This window comes from Lithobates pipiens, unplaced genomic scaffold, assembly GCF_037356315.1.
Source record: "Lithobates pipiens isolate NorthernLeopardFrog02 unplaced genomic scaffold, aLitPip1_a1.2 Scaffold_3, whole genome shotgun sequence".
NCBI classification, from domain to species: domain Eukaryota; kingdom Metazoa; phylum Chordata; class Amphibia; order Anura; family Ranidae; genus Lithobates; species Lithobates pipiens.
In genome coordinates, this window is record NW_027507790.1 from 118,763,644 (window position 1) to 118,785,663 (window position 22,020).

At 42.0% G+C, this 22,020-nt stretch overlaps 1 protein-coding gene across 1 annotated transcript in view; it reads left to right on the forward strand.

Annotated features, from left to right (window-relative positions):
* The window catches only part of DTWD2 (DTW motif tRNA-uridine aminocarboxypropyltransferase 2), a 393,578-nt gene that overhangs the window by 91,902 nt on the left and 279,656 nt on the right, over positions 1-22,020 (forward strand). The window contains exon 3 of the mRNA XM_077462225.1: positions 3,279-3,369. Coding sequence (XP_077318351.1) covers positions 3,279-3,369 — 91 coding nt within the window. The remainder of the gene's footprint in view (positions 1-3,278; positions 3,370-22,020) is intronic.

Sequence of the window (22,020 nt, forward strand, 5' to 3'; positions counted from 1 at the left end):
CATCAATTTATGACATTCTATACTTAAAAAAGAAGAAAGGATAAAAAATACTGGGGCTTTCTTTTGTGTTCAGCAGGACCCTATCTCATTGTCTGTCCTTAACATCGATGATTAAAGTAAAGGTAAGTCTCTAAAGGTTGGACATCTTGCAGAGAAAGGTTATCCCATGCCAGTCTGAAATACAAGAGTGCATTGTAATCTTTCACTGCCTGTTTTTCTTGAAACATTGTCTTTGTGTGGTATATGTGACATCATCCGCCATTCACAGCGCCCTATTAGTGGTGTTTTTTATAGGATAAGACTCATACAGCAACCTATTTGTATCGAATATAGAACAGTCTCTTTGATGTTCTGTCACCCTTTGCGTTCTGGAGTCAGACTTGAATTGCATGGCCGACCTCTCACCTCCTAAATCTATTACAGGTCAAAGCTTGGATGATTCTTTTTATGAAATACCTGAAACCTGAGTGAGTGTGCTGGACTGTGTTAAGGGTCTATGTAGCAAATAGCAGGCTTCTGATTTCTTCGGGCTATAATTGATTAGCTGGAGCAGTGTGTTTAAAGTGAAGGTTTTTATAGCTGTTCCTCTCACCTAATTATTGTGGCAATTGAAACAATATATTAACTGTTTTTTGTCATTAGTTGATAATCTCAATATTCACGTCTAGGGCTAGACATTAACACTGCTATTAAATCTTGGCCCTGCTGCACTATTCTGTTACTTTCTAAACATGATCGTTTCTAATATTTCAGCATTAGTTTGATTTGTAGACGAATGTTTCAATATATTATTATTATTATTATATATTTCCTTCCATGGTAGGGTTTTCCAGATGGAGAATTAAACCTTTAGTGAAAATATGCAGTCTTTGTTTTTTTTGTTGATGAAAATATAGAACTAATGTACTGCTTTAAAAGGGAGCATTAATGTGGTACCCATATTAAGATTATATTTAAATAATGTAGATTAGAAACTGATTGAAATCTGAAAATGCCTACACAGCCATTTTCTTCCAAGTTGTTATATTGCTTTCATTAAATGTTGGACCCAGGTCCGGCACATCAGCCCTCCAGTCTGCAGCACTAGATCCCCGCTGTACTACCATAATTGACAGAGATGTCACTTGTGTGCCTTACCCTCTTCAGCAAGTTTCTCTACCCAGCTCCTACCCCCTGTAGCATGATTCTTCAAGCTCCCGCTCCTGCCCCTGCCTGCCTGGCTACAGCAACTTTTCCATCAGGTACACTGTTTACTTAGATGGGCTCTACTAATCTACAGGTGCACTGTGATGGTTCATAACTGAAATTTAACGATAGGATCTCTGATGGGGGCATTTTCTCTTGATGGTGGTATTCTGATGGGGACATCTGCTGTATGGAGACACCCGCTGTATGTGGTCACTCTGGTGGGGACACCTGCTGTATGGGATCACACTGATGGAGACACCTGCTCTACGAGGGCACTCTGATGGAGATACCTCCTCTATGAGGGCACTCTAATGGGGACACCTGCTGTATGTGGTCACTCTGGTGGGGACACCTGCTCTACGAGGACACTCTGATGGAGATACCTCCTCTATGAGGGCACTCTGATGGAGATACCTTCTCTATGGGGACACTCTGATGGGGGCACCTGATGTAAAGGGGCACTCTGAAGGGTGATAAATATTGTTGAAATGCTATGGAAATTGTACATATCTCATTTTTGATAGATATGCAATGACTACAATCTTTATGAGTCATATCACTTGAGATTAAGACCACATCTGGAAGAGAATTTTAGTGACCGGACCTTCTTGAATTTGAATTCAATACCCTTGTTATAGATGATAACAGGCAGGTTAAAGTACTGTACATGTACACCCAAATTGGATGACGTGGTTTGCTAAAGCACTGTGTTTTAAAAGGAATCGCAATGTTTTCTCTCCTCTATTAAAATATTGTTTTCGCCTTTCTTCATCCTTGTTTTATACCTCGTTGCTTAGGTTCTCCTCTAGCACCTTTGTAGCCACTTCCCATTTACAACCCCAATTTCAAAAAAATTTGTAATTCTGTGTAAAATCTACATAAAAAAACCCAGAATGCAGTGATTTGCAAATCTAGTTGTATTCACAATTGGGGTTGTATGTACGCTAACTCCAGCAGTGGATACGTGTCATTGCCCAGGGTGGACAATCGTGAACTATGCCTGTACAATGAGTATCTGCACAGCCACTTATAATCTCCACTGGATGACAGGGTGACAACACAGGATAGCACCTGGAGATATGGACAGAGCGCTGTTATCCCATAACAGAAAATTCCTGAACAAGGGCTTTCATGTATGGATTACCAGGTCTTCTTTTAATGAAAGCTGTAGACCTAGAAAGTTTCAAAATGATTTTAGCATATCAAAGAGTTTTTTGTGATCTGTTTTTTTTATTATCTTTAACTACTGAGTACACACGTAGCCCTGAAAACATACGTTTCACCAAGTGAAATGTACTCAGATATTGCATAACTTGTTTTGAGGATGGTAACAGGTCCTCCTAAAAAAAAAAAAAAGTGAGAATGGAAATATGGGAGCATCAATCCACTGTTACAATAATGCAATTAAGTTTAACAATTGACCATTTATTGGCTTGAGTTGATAATGTGTGTTCCAAGCTGATTATTTTTTTTTTTAAGTGCAAGCTCCAGGACAGCCATCCTGATGAAGTCTGGCTACATAGCTGGTCTGTGACTTGGGACAAGCATGCAGCTAATTTTACAAATTCTGTACTCCCTTCTGGAATGCGTTTAACGCATAGAGTAATGAAGCCAGGGACAAATGGTTGTAGCTGACACCTTTAAAAACACATGTTCATATGCCTATCTTCATGGATTCCCTTTAATCACATATTCAGTATTGGCCATACTGTGTTAGTACTCATTACCCAAGATTCTCTTAGTATGGGGAAATAATGAGAAAATAATTAAATATTTTTCATTCCAGAATGTTGATATACTCCTATTTAAAGCAACTTTCATATTACATGGGCTTCATCCTGAAGGTGCTATCTGCAAGGATGCGAGGAAATTCTGTACACTTGGTCAAAGTACTAAATTAGTTAATGTTTCTCATAAGGCGCATGTTAGAGTCCTTGTCTACACACTTCTTTTGAACATCATTTTATCTATGCCAAGTGCCTTGTATTTTACATTTCATGTGCTGATAGTGAGATACAATTTTTATTCTTTCATGATTATAGTGCTGTTTCTGTTTAATCCATTCATTTTGCTGTTTTTATTACCTCTAGCCGTCCTCAAAAGGTGTGCCTGTGTCCTTTCCTGCCAGCTCAACCCATTAACGTTTCCATGAATTTGTACATTGTTCAGCATCCAGCCGAGGTGAGTGAGGGTATGGGAACCTGTCACATTGTTAAGTCTGATGTTTTGGGAAAAGACTGATGACCACCTCCTGCAGCCGGCTAGATCACATGAGTATTGGGGGATGTACTGTATACAGCTCGTGTAATAATATCACTTTTTTAAAAACATTTTTTTTTTCTCACTAATCGTTATGTATACGTTTATGTGTATAAAGGGGTTATAGTAAATTACCAGGATCTTTATAGCTCCCTCTCGGCTTACCCTCAACATATGGCTATGTTAGATGAAAAATAAATAAATGGGTATATAAACAAACTATGTTAATTAAAAGAAAAAAAGCAATCTAACAGCCCAAAATACTTACCTAAATGGTTACCTGAAGGTCTAGGCCCCAAGTCTTCTATTTTGTTCACTACAGAGAAGGAAGGTGTCTTCCTGCTTGCTGTGCAGCAACAGGTAGGGGGACCCAAAGTTCCTTCCTGGACTTAAAAAAGGAAATTATCTCCAAATCGTTTAAACATGTATCTGCATGTGTCCATGGCAGTCTGTTCAAATAGATAAAATGAAATCAAGAAGAATTAAAAGTGAAATTTAAATACAAGAATATAATTATTTACCATACACCCATACACTCCTACTAAACTAACTTTAGAAATACCTCCATGAGAGCATGCAACAAGGCAGTACATCCATCTACTCTCTTAATGTTAGGCAGACCATGGGTTGCAGCAAAAAAAGTAGCTCGCCTTCCACATCAACACAGTCAGTGTTGGGGGAATCGCTCCCGCAGAGCTATTGTGTGCCGGGAGAACACAGTGATTACTGCTAGCGGCTATAGCTGCTGGCAGTAATTGCATGCTAGAAATCTGATATGCTGGTTGTACACTACTGGATTGATAGTATAATCGGCCTGCCCATGATAGCAAGACCTCTAGAAACTCCTTTAGCATTTAAAGTTTAGGTTCACTTTTCAGAACAAGAATTGGCAATGACCTTGGCATTTAAAATGTGAGTTCATTTTTTGGAACCAGATTTGACAATGAACATCTTCAAACACAGTCTGTGCAGTGCCATTAAGGGCATCAGTGGCCACTAAGTGGGCTTACACTTTAAACCAGGGGTCCTCAAACTACGGCCCATGGGCCACATGCGGCCCGCCATGGACATTTATCCGGCCCACCCCACCCAGCGCCGGATTCCCGACAGGCCAGGCCTCGGGGCGGGCCGGATTTCCGACAGGCCAGGCCTCGGGGCGGGCCGGTTGTAACACAGTGGGAGACTGCTGTGTCACGGAGCTCACTGTTAAAAGTTTGGACGCGCTGTGATAAAAATCCCGCCTTCCTCCTAGACCAGCTTGTGTGATAGAGGCAGTGCTCTGTCTATCACACGAGCTGGTCTAGGAGGAGGGCAGGACTTTTATCACAGCGCGCCCAAACTTTTCACAGTGAGCTGTGACACAGCTGCAGGAGATGGCCGATGTGCACACACACTGACTGACTGGTAAGACATTATTTGCCACAGTAAGGCTGTGAGAGGGGCTTGAAATGATGGTGAGGGGGGGCTTGCACTGATGGTGAGGTGGGCACTGATTGGGCTGCGACATTAACCATCTCATTAGCCAAAAGCAGGCCCATAGTTCCCATTGAAATACTGGTAATTTTGTTGATTTAACTTTACTTGTTCTTTATTTTAAATATTGTATTTGTTCCCGTTTTTTGTTTTTTCACTTAAAAATAAGATATGTGCAGTGCGTATATGAATTTGTTCATGTTTTTTTTTTTTTTTTTTTTTTTTTTTTAACTATAGTCTGGCCCTCTAACAGTCTGAAGGACAGTGAAAAACTAAAGCCCCATACACACTATCTGATTTTCTGCTGAGTTTTTCCTTCAGATTTACCAAAACCATATAATATGAGGACAAACCTTAGGAGTTTCAATGTGTATGCAATCAGGCAGGCCCTTCTACTGCATGGTTTTGGTAAATCTGAAGGAAAAACTCAGCAGATAATCTGATAGTATGTATGGGGCTTTAGAGGACACTTGGTTACTCAATTATTACGCACTAAATCCTTTAGTTAAAAAAAAATTGTATTCTGTAGACTGCTTGGCTCCCATAGCATAACTTGGTCTGATATCTACCGTATATACTCGAGTATAAGCCGAGATTTTCAGCCTCTTTTTTGAGGCTGAAAGTGCCCCCCTCGGCTTATACTCGAGTCATCGCTGTCTGCCCGCTCGATCAGCGTGTCGAGCAGACAGACAGCGGCCATTCTACAATTCAAAAGCCGCGCCTCCGGCTCCGCCTTCGCCTGTGATAGGCGGAACACTGAATTTCCCAGCAGCCTGTGTTCCGCCTATCACGGACATCGTATCATCCTCGTACTACGGACGAGGATGGTACGATGTCAGTGATAGGCGGAACACAGGCTGCTGGGAAATTCAGTGTTCCGCCTATCACAGGCGAAGGAGGAGGCGCGGCTTTTGAATTTTACAATGGCCGCCGAAGAGGGCACGGGACGGAGGCAAGGCAAGGCAAGGCAAGGCAAGGCACGGCACGGGACGGGACGGAACGGGACGGAGGCAAGGCAAGGCACGACACGACGGCAAGGCACGGCACGGCACGGCACGGCACGGGACGGAACGGAGGCAAGGAGGCAAGGCACGAGACGGAGGCTCGGGACAAAGGTAGGCTGGACACACACACACACACACACACACACACACACACACACACACACACACACGGATACACACACACACAGGGATGGGTGGATGGATGGAGACACACACAGGGATGGGTGGATGGATGGAGACACACACAGGGATGGATGGATGGAGACACACACACACAGGGATGGATGGATGGAGACACACACACACAGGGATGGATGGATGGATGGACACACACACACACAGGGATGGATGGACGGACACACAGGGATGGACGGACACACAGGGATGGACGGACACACAGGGATGGACGGACACACACACAGGGATGGACAGGCATGTTTCACCCTCGGCTTATACACGAGTCAATAAGTTTGCCAGTTTTTTTGGGGGTAAATTGGGGGCCTCGGCTTATATTCGGGTCGGCCTATACTCGAGTATATACGGTACTTTACTGGGAATTGTTGGGGGACAATAGGAAGATCCATTTGATATAGTTATGCTAGCAGGATTTAAAACACATTTTTGTAATAAAGTTTGATCAAACGACTTATCTGAGATACTTTTTAAACTGATGTATATGAGACTCAGAGGATGTTCTCCAAGCTCAGAACACTTTAGCCTGAGCACTTAGTTAAGTCTTTCAGGACAGATTTAACAGCTGTCTAAAGGATTTTGCAATTTAATCTTTTCTCTGATAAGCGAAAGCTCACAGTAGATTGTTTTTATGAGAATGTATAAAGGCTGTTACAAGAAGTTTAATTAGCTACTGGATGCAAGACTGTCATTCCCATCATTGTCATAGTAGATCTGAACCCCATGAGTGTCTTGTCTTGTCACGCATTTGTTACTGGAAGTAACTGTCCTGATACAACCTTCCGCTTTTCGCTGTCTAGCATTTTTTTATTCAGGTGAACAAAACCAGCAGTCACATTATTTCGAGATATGGTTTGGTTTGTGTGTAAACATGTAGCAAAACATTTCAGAGATAAAGCACAGCATTGGCATAAAAAGCATGCCAATTTACATCTCTGCACATAACCTCTTTACTAAACGCATCAAGGAAACATAAGAGCTCCCAGGAGTTCTTTGGCTCAAAGATGATTGTCTAGAAAGAAGTCATATAGACTTCTGCTAGATTGCCAATCTGGGCCTTTGAGTATGTTGTATCCATGTTGCGCACCTGTGAATACAAGGATCTTTAAGTTAACTAGAACCTTGATCCAAAACTGCAACATTTTTTTTCTGTGACTCATTATAGGGAGTGCCCTTATAAGTGATTTCATTTATTTTCAATGGCACCAAGTCTGCTCTGAACCTTGCTCTCCAGTGTTCAACCCCCCACCATCTGCTGTTCTACATGATTGGTGCTATCATCTCAGGTACTGGATACCAACCAGACCACTAGAACGAAACAGAACTTCGTAACTCTGGACACAAACCCAACAACTACAATTTGAAGGATTGTGGTGCTAATGGCAGGTGGATGGGAAGTCCAACGATCTGTCTATTTGAAATGAAAGCCATCTGCACCAGTCATCCCCTTCTCAATATGGGGGGGGGGGGAGGGGTTCATTTCTTGCGATGGAACTGTACAAAAAAAAAAGAAAAAAAAGCTGGGTGACAAAAAAGCCAGATGCTTGTATTTATTAATTTGTCTCATTTTATAAAACTCTTAAACCATCTTTTATTATTATTTTTTTCCTACTATGTTTCATAAAATTCTCCAACAGACATGTCAGAACTAGTTGGTGGCAGCTTACCCTAAAATCTGACTTAAAGATTTTTTGTGCCTTTGTTATGCCCTGTATACACAACCGTTTTTTTTCGTCGGAATAAACTCTGAAGGTTTTTCCAACGGAGTTCCGATGGAATTCCGTCTTGCGTACACACGATCACACCAAAGCCCGATCGCCAGGAACGCTGTGACGTACAGCGCCTATGACCATACTAGAAAAGGGAAATTCAATAGCCAGTAGCCAATAGCTTCTGTCTCGTTTTTGGTCCGTCGGAATAGCATACAGATGATCAGTTTTCCTGATAGGAATTGGTTTCCGTCAGCAATATTTGGAACATGTTCTATTTCTAGGTCCATCAGAATTTTCGAAAAAAAGTCAGATGAGGCATAAACACGATTGAAAAATAGGATGAAAAGCTCCCGTCTGACTTTCTGTCGGACATTCTGCTCGTGTATACGTGGCATAACACTATGTTGGGATTTTCCATTGAGTCTAATTGTTAGGAAGGAAGCAAACGAAACTACCTGATCTAAGTTGTCAGGTTTCAATCTAAATTAAAGCTGGGCAGATTTGTGACCCTTTGGTTGTTGACGAGCCTGTCAGGGCTGGCTTAGCCCTTCCTTCTCTGGGCTGGCTGCTCAGCTGTCGGCTAATTGCCAGCTCTCATCTCTCTCCACAGTTATCAGCTGTTCCTGATCATGCTCGTCTGACCTGCCTACTTAAAGCTGTCCAGCTCACTTCACCTCTGCCTTCGCCTTGGTCACATCACAAGTAAACCATCTCTTGCGGTTCTGTTTCAAGACTGGCTTGCTAACATCCCTTCTGGCTCCTTATCTTGCTTGCCTTTGCGCTACTTGGATCCCTGACTTCTGGCCTGGCTGATTACCCGATCTGGTTATTGAACACTGGCCTGGCTGACTACTGGATCCAGTTACTGGACTCTGGCTATGCTTGACTACGTTTTTTCTATTTTTATTTAATAAACAAGTGTGATTTAATTGTACTTCTGTCTCGGTCTGATTCATGGTTTCTGACAGAGCCATAGTCCTAGGCTTTCAGGATTGGTTCTTTAACCGGTGCTAAATGTTAGGGCTTTGTAGACATTATCCTCTGTTCCCTTAACAGGTGCTAACTGTTATATACTGGTGGGACACTCAACTTTGACTCCTCAATACCTTCTAGCTGCCAATGAATGCTGGGATTTCTCAAACCTTGTTCAGCAGCTGCTGGCTGGTAGGGCATACTAAGTTTTTGTAGCTCAACTGTGATACTTCAAGAACAGTTATTGGAGAGGGCATGCTGGTACTTGGTGTCCTCAACAGCCAAAAGTTTACTAGTCTAAGCCCTTGTACACACTGTCGGACATTCCGACGGAAAATGTCCGATCGGACCGCGTTGTCGGATAATCTGACTGTGTGTGGGCTCCATTGGACTGTTTCCGTTGGAATATCCGACGACAAAGTTTTAGAGCTGGGCTATAAAACTTTCCGACAACATGATCCGATCGGACTTTGTCCGATTGTGTGTAGAGAATCCCGCTCAGACAAAGTGCCACGCATGCTCAAATCAAATTCCTAGCTATTGGCTACTAGCTTGAACGTAGTCCCGTTGTAACTAAATAACGTCATCATGTTATGTACGATCAGATTTTCCAACAACTTTGTCCGACCATGTGTATGCAACACCAGTTTTGGACAAAATCCGTCGGACAAAATCCGATGGATTTTATTGTCGAAATGTCCGACCATGTGTACAAGGGCTAAAACCTGTTGATTTCCCCCCATTATTCATTTTAGTAAATCTGATTGCTGCCTGTATGTCAAATGTGAGCTTATTTATATGTGTTTTCTGCAAGCCAGTTAATATTTGTGATATTTGGTACTCCAAAGTGTCCTCACTAAAACTTGCTTGCATCACCACCAGTTTTATATAGGTGCTCTAAAATCCTTTGGATATATTTAGGTTAGAGATCAGTCTTGTATACATGTCGGCACCGAGTTCACCAATTATTTTTCAGATCTATGCTTTGCTAGATTTCTGGGTGGCAGAAGAGAACTTCACCCCACCCCAGGTTTGTAGAGCACACCTTTGCAGGCATGCTGAGCATGCATTGTAAATTATACAAGCATGAAGTCAACAAGAACCAGCATTGTGGCTATTAAAACTCTCATGTTTTTATTTGAGATATGAGTTGAGATGCTTCTTGTGCTACTGTTGTCCCATTTTATTGATTGTACACATTATACATAACGTGGTGTTTAAGCATTATCCAGTTATCTTTGCCATTCAAAAGTGAGAATTGTTCCAACTTTGATTTTTCTTTTTTTTATTCATTCAATGGGTTGAGTTATTTAGGAGTTCAAAAATCCATAAAGTCTCTAAGTTCACACCTGTTTTTGAAAACTGTGAACATATGTTTTTAACATGGGTTGCATGTGCTGAAAGATAAATATTGGCTTTGATAAGTATGCGGGTGCAGTTCCTACCTTGACACCCTTGAAATCCCATGACACAATGAAACAGAGGTAAATAACATGCAGCTTTAATCATCCGTGTCTGCACATTGAAAATAAAAAAAGAAAAGAAAAATGGCTAATGCAAAGATTGCAACAAGTTCAATTATTACAAGTGGAATCGCAGTGTTGCCACTGGAACATCAGCAAATGTAATATATCAGTTGACTTTCACCTAGCTAGCTAGCTCTAACACAACCTCCAAACCTTTACATCGGTGAGTCTGAATCGGGGCCCTGGACAACTGTGCAGTAGCAAAGTAGTTACTACACACCAAAAAAAAATAACAGGTGCGAGTCCCAATGATTCACCTAGAGAGTCTCTTCCCCACTCTAAGCTAGTGTCGTCTAGTTCTTGGGTGCAATTCCCAACTATAATACCTTGTTCCTGTGTTCCCGCGGTGAGGAAGCAACTCTCTGGTGGATATACCCAGTCAGGGTGTCAGGAGTCTGTCACATGCTATACTGGGGAAAGAGTGGGAATAAAAATTCATATGCAAACTATAGTGAAACTGATTCAATAATTCTCAAGGGCTGTACCATGCACCACATCCCCAAGACCGAATAGGAAATATGACACAACTATGGGACTTTTAAGGTGCAAAAATATTCATATCAGGAATGGACAGCCCACAGAATTTAAATTCATTACATTTATTATGTGTATATATTTTAAAAGCAATAATGTTACTGCATCATACAGAGCATATGTGATATCAGACACCATACACATCCAGTGCTCTCTCATAAAATTGTAACTAGGAGAGTTGTGCTACACCATGTAACAGTGTGTGTACAGACACTCTAGGAGTGTGTGTCTGTGTTCTGGTCAGAAGGATAGGCAACCTGATAAGACTACTGCCTGAGAGTGATGAAAGTCTTTGTTGACGAACTGGTGCAACTTGCCCTAAGGCTGAAAGATTACAGTCGGTACAGGGAAAGACGGTGGGTCTGACCGGACAAATGTGGCCAAGGGTCGGTTCTTTCCTTTGTAGCCTGTGTGATGCTGAACCCCAGCCTGGGTAACCTGATGTTAAGGAACTACATGCCAATTAAAGTGGGCTACATTTGCATGGGTGATTTGGCCCAGTGTGAATTACAGTTGCAGAAATTTGCTAATCCCTTCAGCTGTTTTTGCCACCTTTGAGCGACTAGCTGTGGCCACCAAGTCTGTACACATTATTGTCAGACAGGATTCCCAGTTATTCAGCGTGTGGGGCTCTAGAAAATCAGTTTAAAGAGTAAACTGATCTTTTGGTTTTCTCAAAGTTTTGGTATTTCTGGAACAGGTTTCGGCATTTGGAGACTTTGAAGAGTTAAGAGTATAATAACATAGCTCTGTTCACCTGTTAAACAGTTGTGCTCTGCACAAGAGACAGTACTCCATGCTGGAGACCGGAGATTCCTTATCCACAGGGCTGAGAGAATCGAGATAGCTAAGTATGTCTGGAGGACTTAGAGAGCTGAGATGACTAGGCAAGTCCAGAGGACAGAGCGAATCTAGATGTCTTAGGGGACTAGCAGATCCCAGAGAACTGAGAGAGCCAGGGTAGCTGAGAGAGCCCAGAGAGCCAGGGCCGATACCAATTAGTGCCCACCTTTCAGGCCGATAGCCAGTAATAGGTGCTGATATTATGTACATTTAATATTTTGAAAGATCAAAACAATTTCTACACAAATCTGGTATAAACCGAACATGTTTATTAAAATTTTAAGCATTGTAAGTACACACACTACTCACATTGGTGCTGGTGATTGGTTGCTTGGATTGCCCGGCAACTAACCACATACTGTTTAATGTGAAAAGTTAACTCCAGCAGCTCCCGTTCCTGCTCCATCCAGCCCTGTGATACTGGCCGCTGTCCAGTGAAAGAGTAGGGAAGACTTAGGAAAAGGACTGGGCTGCCTGTGATCTATCTGTCGCCTCCCGGTGACCACTGTTCTAGCTAGTGTCGGGTGCAGCAGTGCACTCGGCACACTGCTGTGACTCGAAGTCTATGGCACAGGTGATCTGTGACTCAGCCACAGACTGTGAGCAATGGGAGATGGTCCCACTTTGTCCCAGCCCTGCCCGCAGCCCCGACCCACTGGGAAAATGCCTGGTGTGCCCTATGGACAGTCTGGGTCTGTTTAAATTATATCCAAAGGAAGAGATTGGCTGCAGGGGACTCATGGGACACAACCCTTATTGCCACCTTTCCACACTTTGCCTAACCACAAGATGGATGCACATGTCCTGTTCTGTATTCTACATCAATTGCATGTACAGCAGCCCTGAAACAAGGGCACAGGGAGACCATCCTTAGCCTTGCAATGAGCTCTGATTGTATGGGCTTTGAGGTTATACAGGAATTCTTCTTGCACCCATGGGTTAACTGATTGTTGAGGGACCAAATTGAATTTAAGATTAATAAGCACATGGACCAACATCTAAATTAAAATTTTTACTTTGCTGTTCAGTTACAAAGCTCAGATTCACTTTCATATGCACCTTAATGGACATTAAGTATTATTATATTATATATTATTATGTTCTCAACAATCAGTACACAAGCTTTAAAACAAGCAGTCCCTGAACTCTGTCTGCTTGTGCTGTTCAGAGAAAAATCTCACCCTCCCAACAATGATGCTAGACTTTCTTTCCCCTCTTACCTCTGGTACACTTTTATGTTGTAATAATTTACTTTCAGGCCTCCCAGTGGCCTAGCGCCAGATCTTGCACCTGCACAGACAGAGATTTGGTGCCATGTCAGTTTATATATTGTTCTATAAACTGTGGAATGTAATGCTTCCTGGGATACTGATGTCACATATTCAGGAGGCATTACTTTCCAACATTTATCGAGAAATATGTATATAGACATGGAAAGTGGAAAACAATGACTCCTTGAATATGTGACATTTGGTATCCCAGGAGGCTGCAGGAGGAGAGTAAAATTTTTGCATAGTCGCGAATGGAGGCAGGGGGTGAGTCAAGGAAAAGAAAAAAAAGGTAATTTAAAAAAATGTAAAGAATGGTCAGCTTTTTTTTTTTTATTATCTTTTTATTGACAGATGCACAGAAGATGATAATTACAGGTAGATAATCGGCCATGCTATATCACAGTTATGGTAATAACAGTCAGCGTAAATACCACAATCTAACATTATCTGTTTGTTGGATTGAAAAAAGCAGTTTTGTGCAATCAATAAAGATTTAAAAACCTTTGAGTAAGTAGTAACTAGTAATGATGGACTATATATGTGGATCAATTGGAGAACTTGCAGCCAGAATAGCTGAATACCTGGGCATTCCCAGATGATATGTAAAAGTGTGCCCCTGTGAGAATCACATTTCCAACATCAATCACTCAATTATGGGAATAGTTTGGCTAGTACAGATGGGGTTCTATAGCACCGTGTCATGATTTTGTAAGTGGTTTCCTTACTACATATTGATGATTTATGAACAAAGAAGAGAATCCTATATTTTTGTTTCGTAAAAGGGACCTGAAGGTCTTTTTCCCATGTGGAAAGAAAGGGAGGTTCCGATTGCACATGGAGATCTAGTAGAGCTTCGTAGGAAAGGGACAAGGATTTCCTTATCGGACCATTCCCCAGACAGAGCTCCTCAAATGGGCTGAGAGGCCTCTGAAGGATTCAAGCAGAGTGGGTCCAATTAAGGGTTGGTGGGAGAGGCGGGTAGTGTGACTTTTCCCTGCCCAAGGCAGGCCCTGTATGGGTACCTGTGCAGCATCTTGTTCCAAACAGACCCATAGCTTGGTGGTGCTATGCCTACACCAGTCTACTACCCTGTTTATGTGGACAGCTGTATAGTAAAGGGCCAGATCTGGGAACCCCATTCCTCCCTTAAGTTTAGGCCAGAGCATAAGTGCTCTGGCGAGTTGGGAGGTTTTCCACGCCAAACAAAGTTAGTAAAGGAGGATCTAACCGGTTGAAGGTACGTTTGGGGATCTTAATAGGCAGGGCTTGTAATGGATAGAAAAGTCTAGGCATCCCATTCATTTTGAGTATGTTACATCGGCTGAACCATGATAGGGCTAGACCATTCTATCTTGCCAAATCTGTTGACATTGAGGCCAATAGTGGCTGAAAATTTAGTTTAAATATGGAGTTTAGATTTGCTGATATTTTTATCCCTAGGTACTGGATACTGTGAGTCGCCCATCTAAAGGGGAAGTTAGGCCGTAGGCTTTTCAGAGTAGGGTCCGGGAGGGAGACATTAAGAGCCACAGATTTTTGGAGGTTTACCTTGAAGTTAGATAGGGCACCATAGTTTTTCAGTTCTTGTAGTAGGGAGGGCAGAGAGGTAAGGGGTTCCGTGATATAAAAAAAGATGGTCGTCCGCATATGCCGCCACTTTGTGGTGGTATGTCGTAGTTTGTACTCCCTTCACATCTTGATTATTACGTATGTGTTGAAGGAATGGTTCTAGTGTGAGTATAAAGAGAAGTGGGGATAGGAGACATCCCTGTCTGGTGCCATTAGAGATTATGAGGGAGTCGGAATTTAGGCCGCTGACTCTAATGGTGTTGTCCCTAGCTTCCCTGGATTGGATGAAGCCTACTTGATCGAGGGTTACAATACGCTACATGATGACATTTAATCTGGTTGCAATGATTTTGATAAATAACTTAATGTCGCAATTCAAAACCGAAATGGGATGGTAGCTGGCACAATGTAGTGGGTCTTTGCCTGGTTTTAGAATGACAGAGATGTTAGCACTGAGTAACTTGGAGGGGTTTACTATGGACATCTGTGATGGCGTTAAAGGCTTCTAAGAAGTGAGGCATGAGTATTGATTGGAAGCTTCTATAGTATGAAAGCGTGAAGCCGTCCGGACCTGGAGCTTCCCTAGGCTGGGTGACCACAATTTCTATCGCAAATTCTTCGGCTGAGAGAGGTTGGGATTAAGATTCCCTTTCCTCCTGTGTAAGCCTAGGAAGTTGAGCCTCCTGTAGGTAAGTTGTAATTTCAGAAAGTATACTGGTGTGCTGTGAGGCAGAGGGAGTAGATCTTAAGTTGTATAAATCCGAATAAAACTTGTGGAATGCTTCAGCTAGCTCTGGGGTCGAATGTATTTTAGCGCAGGAAGAGGTAGTCAATGCCGAGACAAATGATTTACTATTTTGGGCTTTCAGGGCTCTAGCCAACATGCTGCTGCACTTGTTGCCATATTTGTAGTATGAGCAACGGACCATTAGAAGAACATGCTTGGCCTCGTAAAGGGAGTGTTCCCTAATCAGTTCCCGCACTTTTGTAAGTTCCATTTACAGTGCAGGGTCTTGATTAAGTTTATACGCTCATTCCAGAGTGTACAGTTTATCTAGCAGGTCAGCTACTAATGTTTTAGATCTGTGTTGTTTGAACACTTGTCCCTGCGAACTAAAGATCCCATGATGAACACACTTGTGTGCGGCCCACAGGGAAAGAGATTTTTCTATGGATCCCGAGTTTGTGGCGAAGTAATCGCCAAGTTCGCACTGTATGTCTGCTGTGATTTCCGGGTCATTTAACAGAGTTTCATTTAGACGCCATATTGGTGTGCTAGATTGTTGTTGTTGCAGGGTAACTTCTAATATAATCAGTGCATGATCTGAAATTGCAATATGGCCTATGTCGGCTTTGGAGATTCGAGGAATGGTGGAGTGTTTGATGAGAAACAAAAATTAATTCTGGAGTAGGAGCCGTGTGTGTGTGTGTGTGTGTGTGTGTGTGTGTGTGTGTGTGTGTGTGTGTGTGTGTGTGTGTGGGGGGGGGGGTTGAGTAGTAGGTATAGTCTCTATCTTGAGGATGAAAGATCCTCCAAATGTCAACTAATTGATGTGAGTGGAGAAGCACTTTGAGGCATAGTCTGGATCCTCTAGGGGCGGAACAGTCTCACTGAGGAGTCTTTGCGGGGGTCTATGGTCACGTTAAAGTCCCATCCCAAGATAAGGGTCCCTTCCGTGAAGGAATCAAGATTGGAGAGAAAAGATTCAAGAGTTGTTACTTGATTGGTTTTGGGCAGGTATACGATCGCCAGTGTGAAAGTGTGGGAGTAAATTTACCCTTTCAGCAGGAGGAATCTTCCCTCTGGGCCCCGATGGACATCTGTCATCTGCCATGGGAGGGACTTGGCAATCAGAATACTAGTCCCCTTAGATTTGGAAGATGGAGATGGGCTGTGATAGACCGTCAGAAATTTAGTGTTGTAAAGTTTAGGGATCTTATCTGCTCTAAAGTGGGTCTCTTGGAGAAAGACTAGATGCACTCTTAGTCTCCAGAGTTCCTTGAGGTAGCTAGTTCATTTGTCGGGTGAGTTTAGCCCCTTGATATTCTAGGAAATGATCTTCACTGACATGGCTGGTGTGTCGCCAACAGGCTCCTGAGGAGGACAAAGGGGGCTAAGGAGGGGGGGGGGGGAGAAAGAAGAAAAAAGAAAAGAGTGTAGTGATATATTATAGTGGTGGGTAGATAATTGGTAGTTATTAAGTAATCTTCTGCAGCAACCTAATTCTTCCAGAGAGATGCACTTTATTGACTTTCAACACAGAACAAAGTCTTGCAAAAGATGACATAATCCAACAGAGTATATATGACAATGAATACCAGCCTTTAGAGTCCCATGTCTCCTGGACCTGTGCCTCAACAAGTATTTTTTCCTAGACCTGTGCCTTCATAAGCACACCGAGTCAAGACTGAACCATGTTCTATCCCCAATACACTGAATGGCTGAGCAATTTGATTGCCCGTTTAACAGCTGTAGTCATAAACTGCCCTAATTTATCTTCTTGCATATTAACATCAACAAGTTTCCTTTAATATGCGCAATTAGATTAACAGATACCACCTTAACACCCTTTTGGTAAACAAGTCCCCTTTGATATGTGTAATTGAGTTGGCTCAGACAAGTCACTCATAGTCAACTGAAATCTGGCCTAAACAATCTTGTACTGTATGTGTACATATAAATATATATATATATATATATATATATATTATATTATAATATCATATATATATTATCAGATAAATTCCCACATAAATCTACCAACATATTACAACAAAGAGGAAGAAAAAAAAAGAAAAAAAAAAAACAAGAAAAAAAGGGGGGGGGGGGGGAAAGTCAGTAACGGCTTAGTTAAGCAGAGAGTAAGTGGCAAAAGAAGGGCAGAGAGTAACAAAACTAATGCTCACACGAGCAGTTCTACCGCCACCAGGGCAGAGAAGGCCTAGATTGGGTAGCGGTAAGGCACTTCAAGCCTGATTGCAAAAAATAAAATAGAAAATTAATGAAAGAATAAACAGGGTAACACAACTTGTGTATAACATTTCTCCCATTGTAGGAAGAGGCAAATTTAAGGGTAAAGTTAAAGCTGGGAATCCGCTAGCAGCGCATATATAGGCCAAAAATTTGATTTCTGTTAGTAACGCCCAGACTAGAAACAACAATAATGGCAAAAATAATATAAGAGGTTGGAGCTGCCCTCAAAGGGTGCCTCCGGGTAAAATACTGTTAAGGCCAGGGTGCCCTGTCAACTATGATCAGTTAAACGAGAAGTAACATAACATTTCAAAGGTACTGCCAATACAAACTGGTCAAATGACTGGATGGTGCAATTGCACCTAATTTATTCTATCTAAGCCCTCACAGGGGTGGCCACTCCGAGATCTCACAAATGTGGGGGGAGCATTTCCACTCACACGTGGGTGACCCTGTCAGGGATTAATGGTGTGCCCTGGGGACAATGCCCCTCTCTATGATTGACAATGGTGAAGGGCACAATATGTCGCTCTCAGAAGGGGTATCAGCCATTAATTTGGAGTTCTGTTGTAGAATAGGCCCCGTCAAAACTAAGGGTTGTGACAAAACTGTGAGGTGTCAATATCCCCCCCCCCCCACAGGGGAGATCGTGAAGAAGCATAAACCGTTAAGCCCATACATTAACCCCCTACTGAAGCTAGTAGGATCCAATAAGTAATGCTTGAGTTTGATTCTGCTCACCATCCTGGAGCATTAGGTAATATATGGACCAGGCCTGGTGGCCATGGCAGCGGCACTGGATTCCACAGAAACACCCATCCCTTTGAACGAGTTCTGCTTTTAAAAAGCAAAAAAAACATTTAGCATTGCCCTCAGAAGGTGTCCCTGGCTCGAAAGTCGGTAAGAGCCAAAGGGCCCTGTGAGGGCAAGGCCAACTATGACCAGGTAAACAGACAGTGGTACATCCCTCTAAAGATGTGGGGTATACTATCAGGTGAACTGAATAAGGTTGGGTAATACACCTCTTTGCATGTCAAGCCCATCCCAGGGGTAGCCACCTCAAGGTATGTGGAGGGAGACAATCCATCCCGGCGTGTGGATGTTCCTGTCGGGGATCAATTGTGCACCCAGGGAGCGGGATCGCTCATTATCTGCAAATGAAGAGGGGCAATTTATTACTCTTGGGAGGGAAAGCGGCCATTAATTCAGAATCTCTCTGGTAGTGTCGACTTCGTGAGTGGCGAGGGAGGTGGGAGGTAGTTACTTTCAGTGAGGGGTACCCGTATCAGCTGCCCCCAGGTGCCCCCATGGAAATATCAAGGGTAGTAACAACGTTTCATTGAACTAGCTCAAACCGAGGAGGAGCCCCCAATGTAAGGTTCCATACAAAACAATAAGGGACTCCAAAGTTCTATGTAAGGGGGGTTTCAAAAAACAAGACGAGTATGGGACTTTAAATGAGGCAGGCTCAAAAAAAAATGTAAGAGTAGAAATGTTATTATCAACTATACACAAATGTCGGGGACAGTTTCTATGTGACCAAAAAGTGTTCGATACATGTACAGGCGTAACATCCAAGTAAACATGATATAGAATATTGATAATCATAACAGGAAAAAAGATTTATAACAATTTCCAAAGAAGTAGTACAGTAATAATATACAATAGAATTCATAAAAATGTTGTAAAAAATAATGGAAATGTGAGGGGTTGCATCCTCAATAGCTCGACGCGTTTCGTCGGTTGACTCATCAGGAGTGAATATACAATGTCTGTAAATAATAAATAACAGAAGTACTAAATTAAAAAGCCTATAGTATAGGAAATATTATAAATAAATACATTTTATATAAAAAAGAGATGGTCAAGTCCACAGAACTTACACCCTGTTGGAATGCCGAGTATGAGTTGTCCCGGTGTGCACGGGTCGCCACATCAAGCCTCCCCCGGGAGCTGAGGCGCAGAGAGCCCGCCCAGAGCACCCGGCCGACAATGAGAAGCCCCCAGCCAACAGATAAATAGAGTAATTGGAGTATTATGCCAATAACGGCAAGTAGAATCTATAAGATAAATAGAAGGTATTTTTTATGTGATGAACCTGGTAGCACTGCCAAGTACCAAAGAAATAAAATGCCTGGAGTGAAGCGACAGTGCACAGATAGAGCCATTGAAACAGCCACCTAGAAAATGTGCAAAGAAGGTTGCAGAAGAGTAGAACAATACAAAGTGAAGTAAATATGTAGACCAAGAGAAATGAGCTGATGCAGAGGAAAGAAAGGCAATATAAAAAGTTATTTTGGTGAGCCAAAAAGAAGTGTGTAGAAAAAATGCTACATGAGATATCAGGACCTTATTACTCCAAGGGAGAAATGTATTCCTTAGAAGAAGGTGAAAATGTAGACTTATGTTCAAGTAAAATACTTTGTGGTAGCAACACAATGTAAAGTCAAGGTAAATGGGAGAAAAAAAACAGGGGGATTCAATTAATGGCAGGATCAAAAAAGAGGGATTACATTTATGGCAAGATCAAAAAAGAGGGATTAATTTTATGGCAGGATCAAAACAGAGGGATTCAATTTATGGCAGGATGAAAAAGGAGGGATTCAATATATGGTAAGATCAAAAAAGAGGGATTCAATATATGGTAAGATCAAAAAAGAGGGATTCAATTTATGGCAGGATCAAAAAAGATGGATTCAATTTATGGCAGGATAAAAAAAAAAGAAAAAAAAAGAAAAGGAAAAAAAGAAAGGAGGTAAAAATAGAAGGCAGAAAAGCAAGCACAGAAGGAACCTACTGGAACAAAAAGGCAAATACTGAGGCAGGTGACAATAAAACTGAAGATGGGCTAGGATGATGTAATTTGAGAAATAGATCCACATCTCATCTGTGGTTCATGCCTGTGGGGGTGCGTGTCCCCAACAGGAAAACCCACTTGACTTCCTGTTCCAGTAGCCTTCTGTGCTTGTCTCCTCCACATACCAACATTTCGATTTTTTGAACTGCAGAGAAAGAGAAGGAATCCATGTTACCATCATGTGTAAATTTGAAGCACTTAGATACATTGGATAACCTTCTCTCATTACTATATGCTGCTCCATTATAATGTTCGCTAGTCCTCATGCGAAGGGGCCTAGTGGTGCATCCTACATATTGTAATTTACAAACATCACATTCTATCACATAGACTACATATTGAGTACTACAATTTATAAAATGCTTAATAGGAGGTACCTTATTATTATCGTTCGAGGTGATAGACTTGTGATTCTTGTTATGTTTGTTACAATACCTACAAGTATTCAAACCACAACTATACGAGCCATTAGTACTGAGCCACGTTTTGGAAATGGTGGTGGTTTGATGTACACTGGGCGACAAAGAGTTACCTAAAGTTGGGGCACGACGACAAGAGAAATTACAGCCTTTAGAAAGTACATCTATTGTCCTTGTCACCATAAAGAATGGGAAGATGTTTATTGACAATCTGTTTGATCTGATTAAACTCTCTGGAGAAAGTGGTGACAAAGGTAAGGGAACTCCTGTCTTTGTTCTTTTGATTTTTATGTTGTATAGTTTTTAAAGAGCAAGTGGATTTCTCTCTATTATGCAATAGATTGTTCCTGTTCTTCTCTGAGGCTATGGAAATGGCTCTATTGATGTGCCACTTCTGATAGCCTCTAACACTTAATCATTTTGAGATGTTAGAACATTTTAGCTGAAAACGTTGCGGGGTGGAGCAGTTGCGCTTAGCTCTAATAAACTCACTCACCGGGATGGAACAAATAGTATGGGGTGGATGGCAGCTGGAGGCCAGAAGTAAGGAATTTCTGGCAGTAGGTTTGCGGAAGATTCCAGTATTTATAAGACCAGTGCTAGAGTCACCCCTGAGTGTGATATCTAGAAGATCAATCGTGATCTTATTGCTCACATGAGAATTCAAGATTAAGGCGGCTATTGTTGAGGTATGAGACAAAAGACGTTAAAGAGGAATCAGTGTGGTCCCAAATTAAGATCAGGTCGTCTATGTAATGCCCATACCAGTGGATGTGGGGTGCATAGATATTGAGATGTGAAAAGAAAAAAGAAAACATTCTTCCCACCATCCCATGTACAAATTAGCTAATGAAGGAGAACATTTTTCTCCCATGGAGGCTGCACAGCATTGTACATAGAAGTAATTGTGTTGTAATAAAAAGGTGACAGCCATAACGATGAATTCTTTGAGCTGAGAATCATAAAAGCTATATTTGGACAAGTGATATTGTAGTGCATCGAGAGCAAGATGATGTGGTATGCATAAATAGAGAGACTTTACGTCTAAAGCAGTGTTTCTCAAATCCAGTCCTCAGGCCCCCCCAACAGGTCATGTTTTCAGGATTTCCCTCAGATGAAACGGCTGTGGTAATTGCTAAGGCAGTGAAACTGATCAAATCACCTGTGAAAAATAATGGAAAACCTGAAAACATGACCTGTTGGGGGGGCCTGAGGACTGGATTTGAG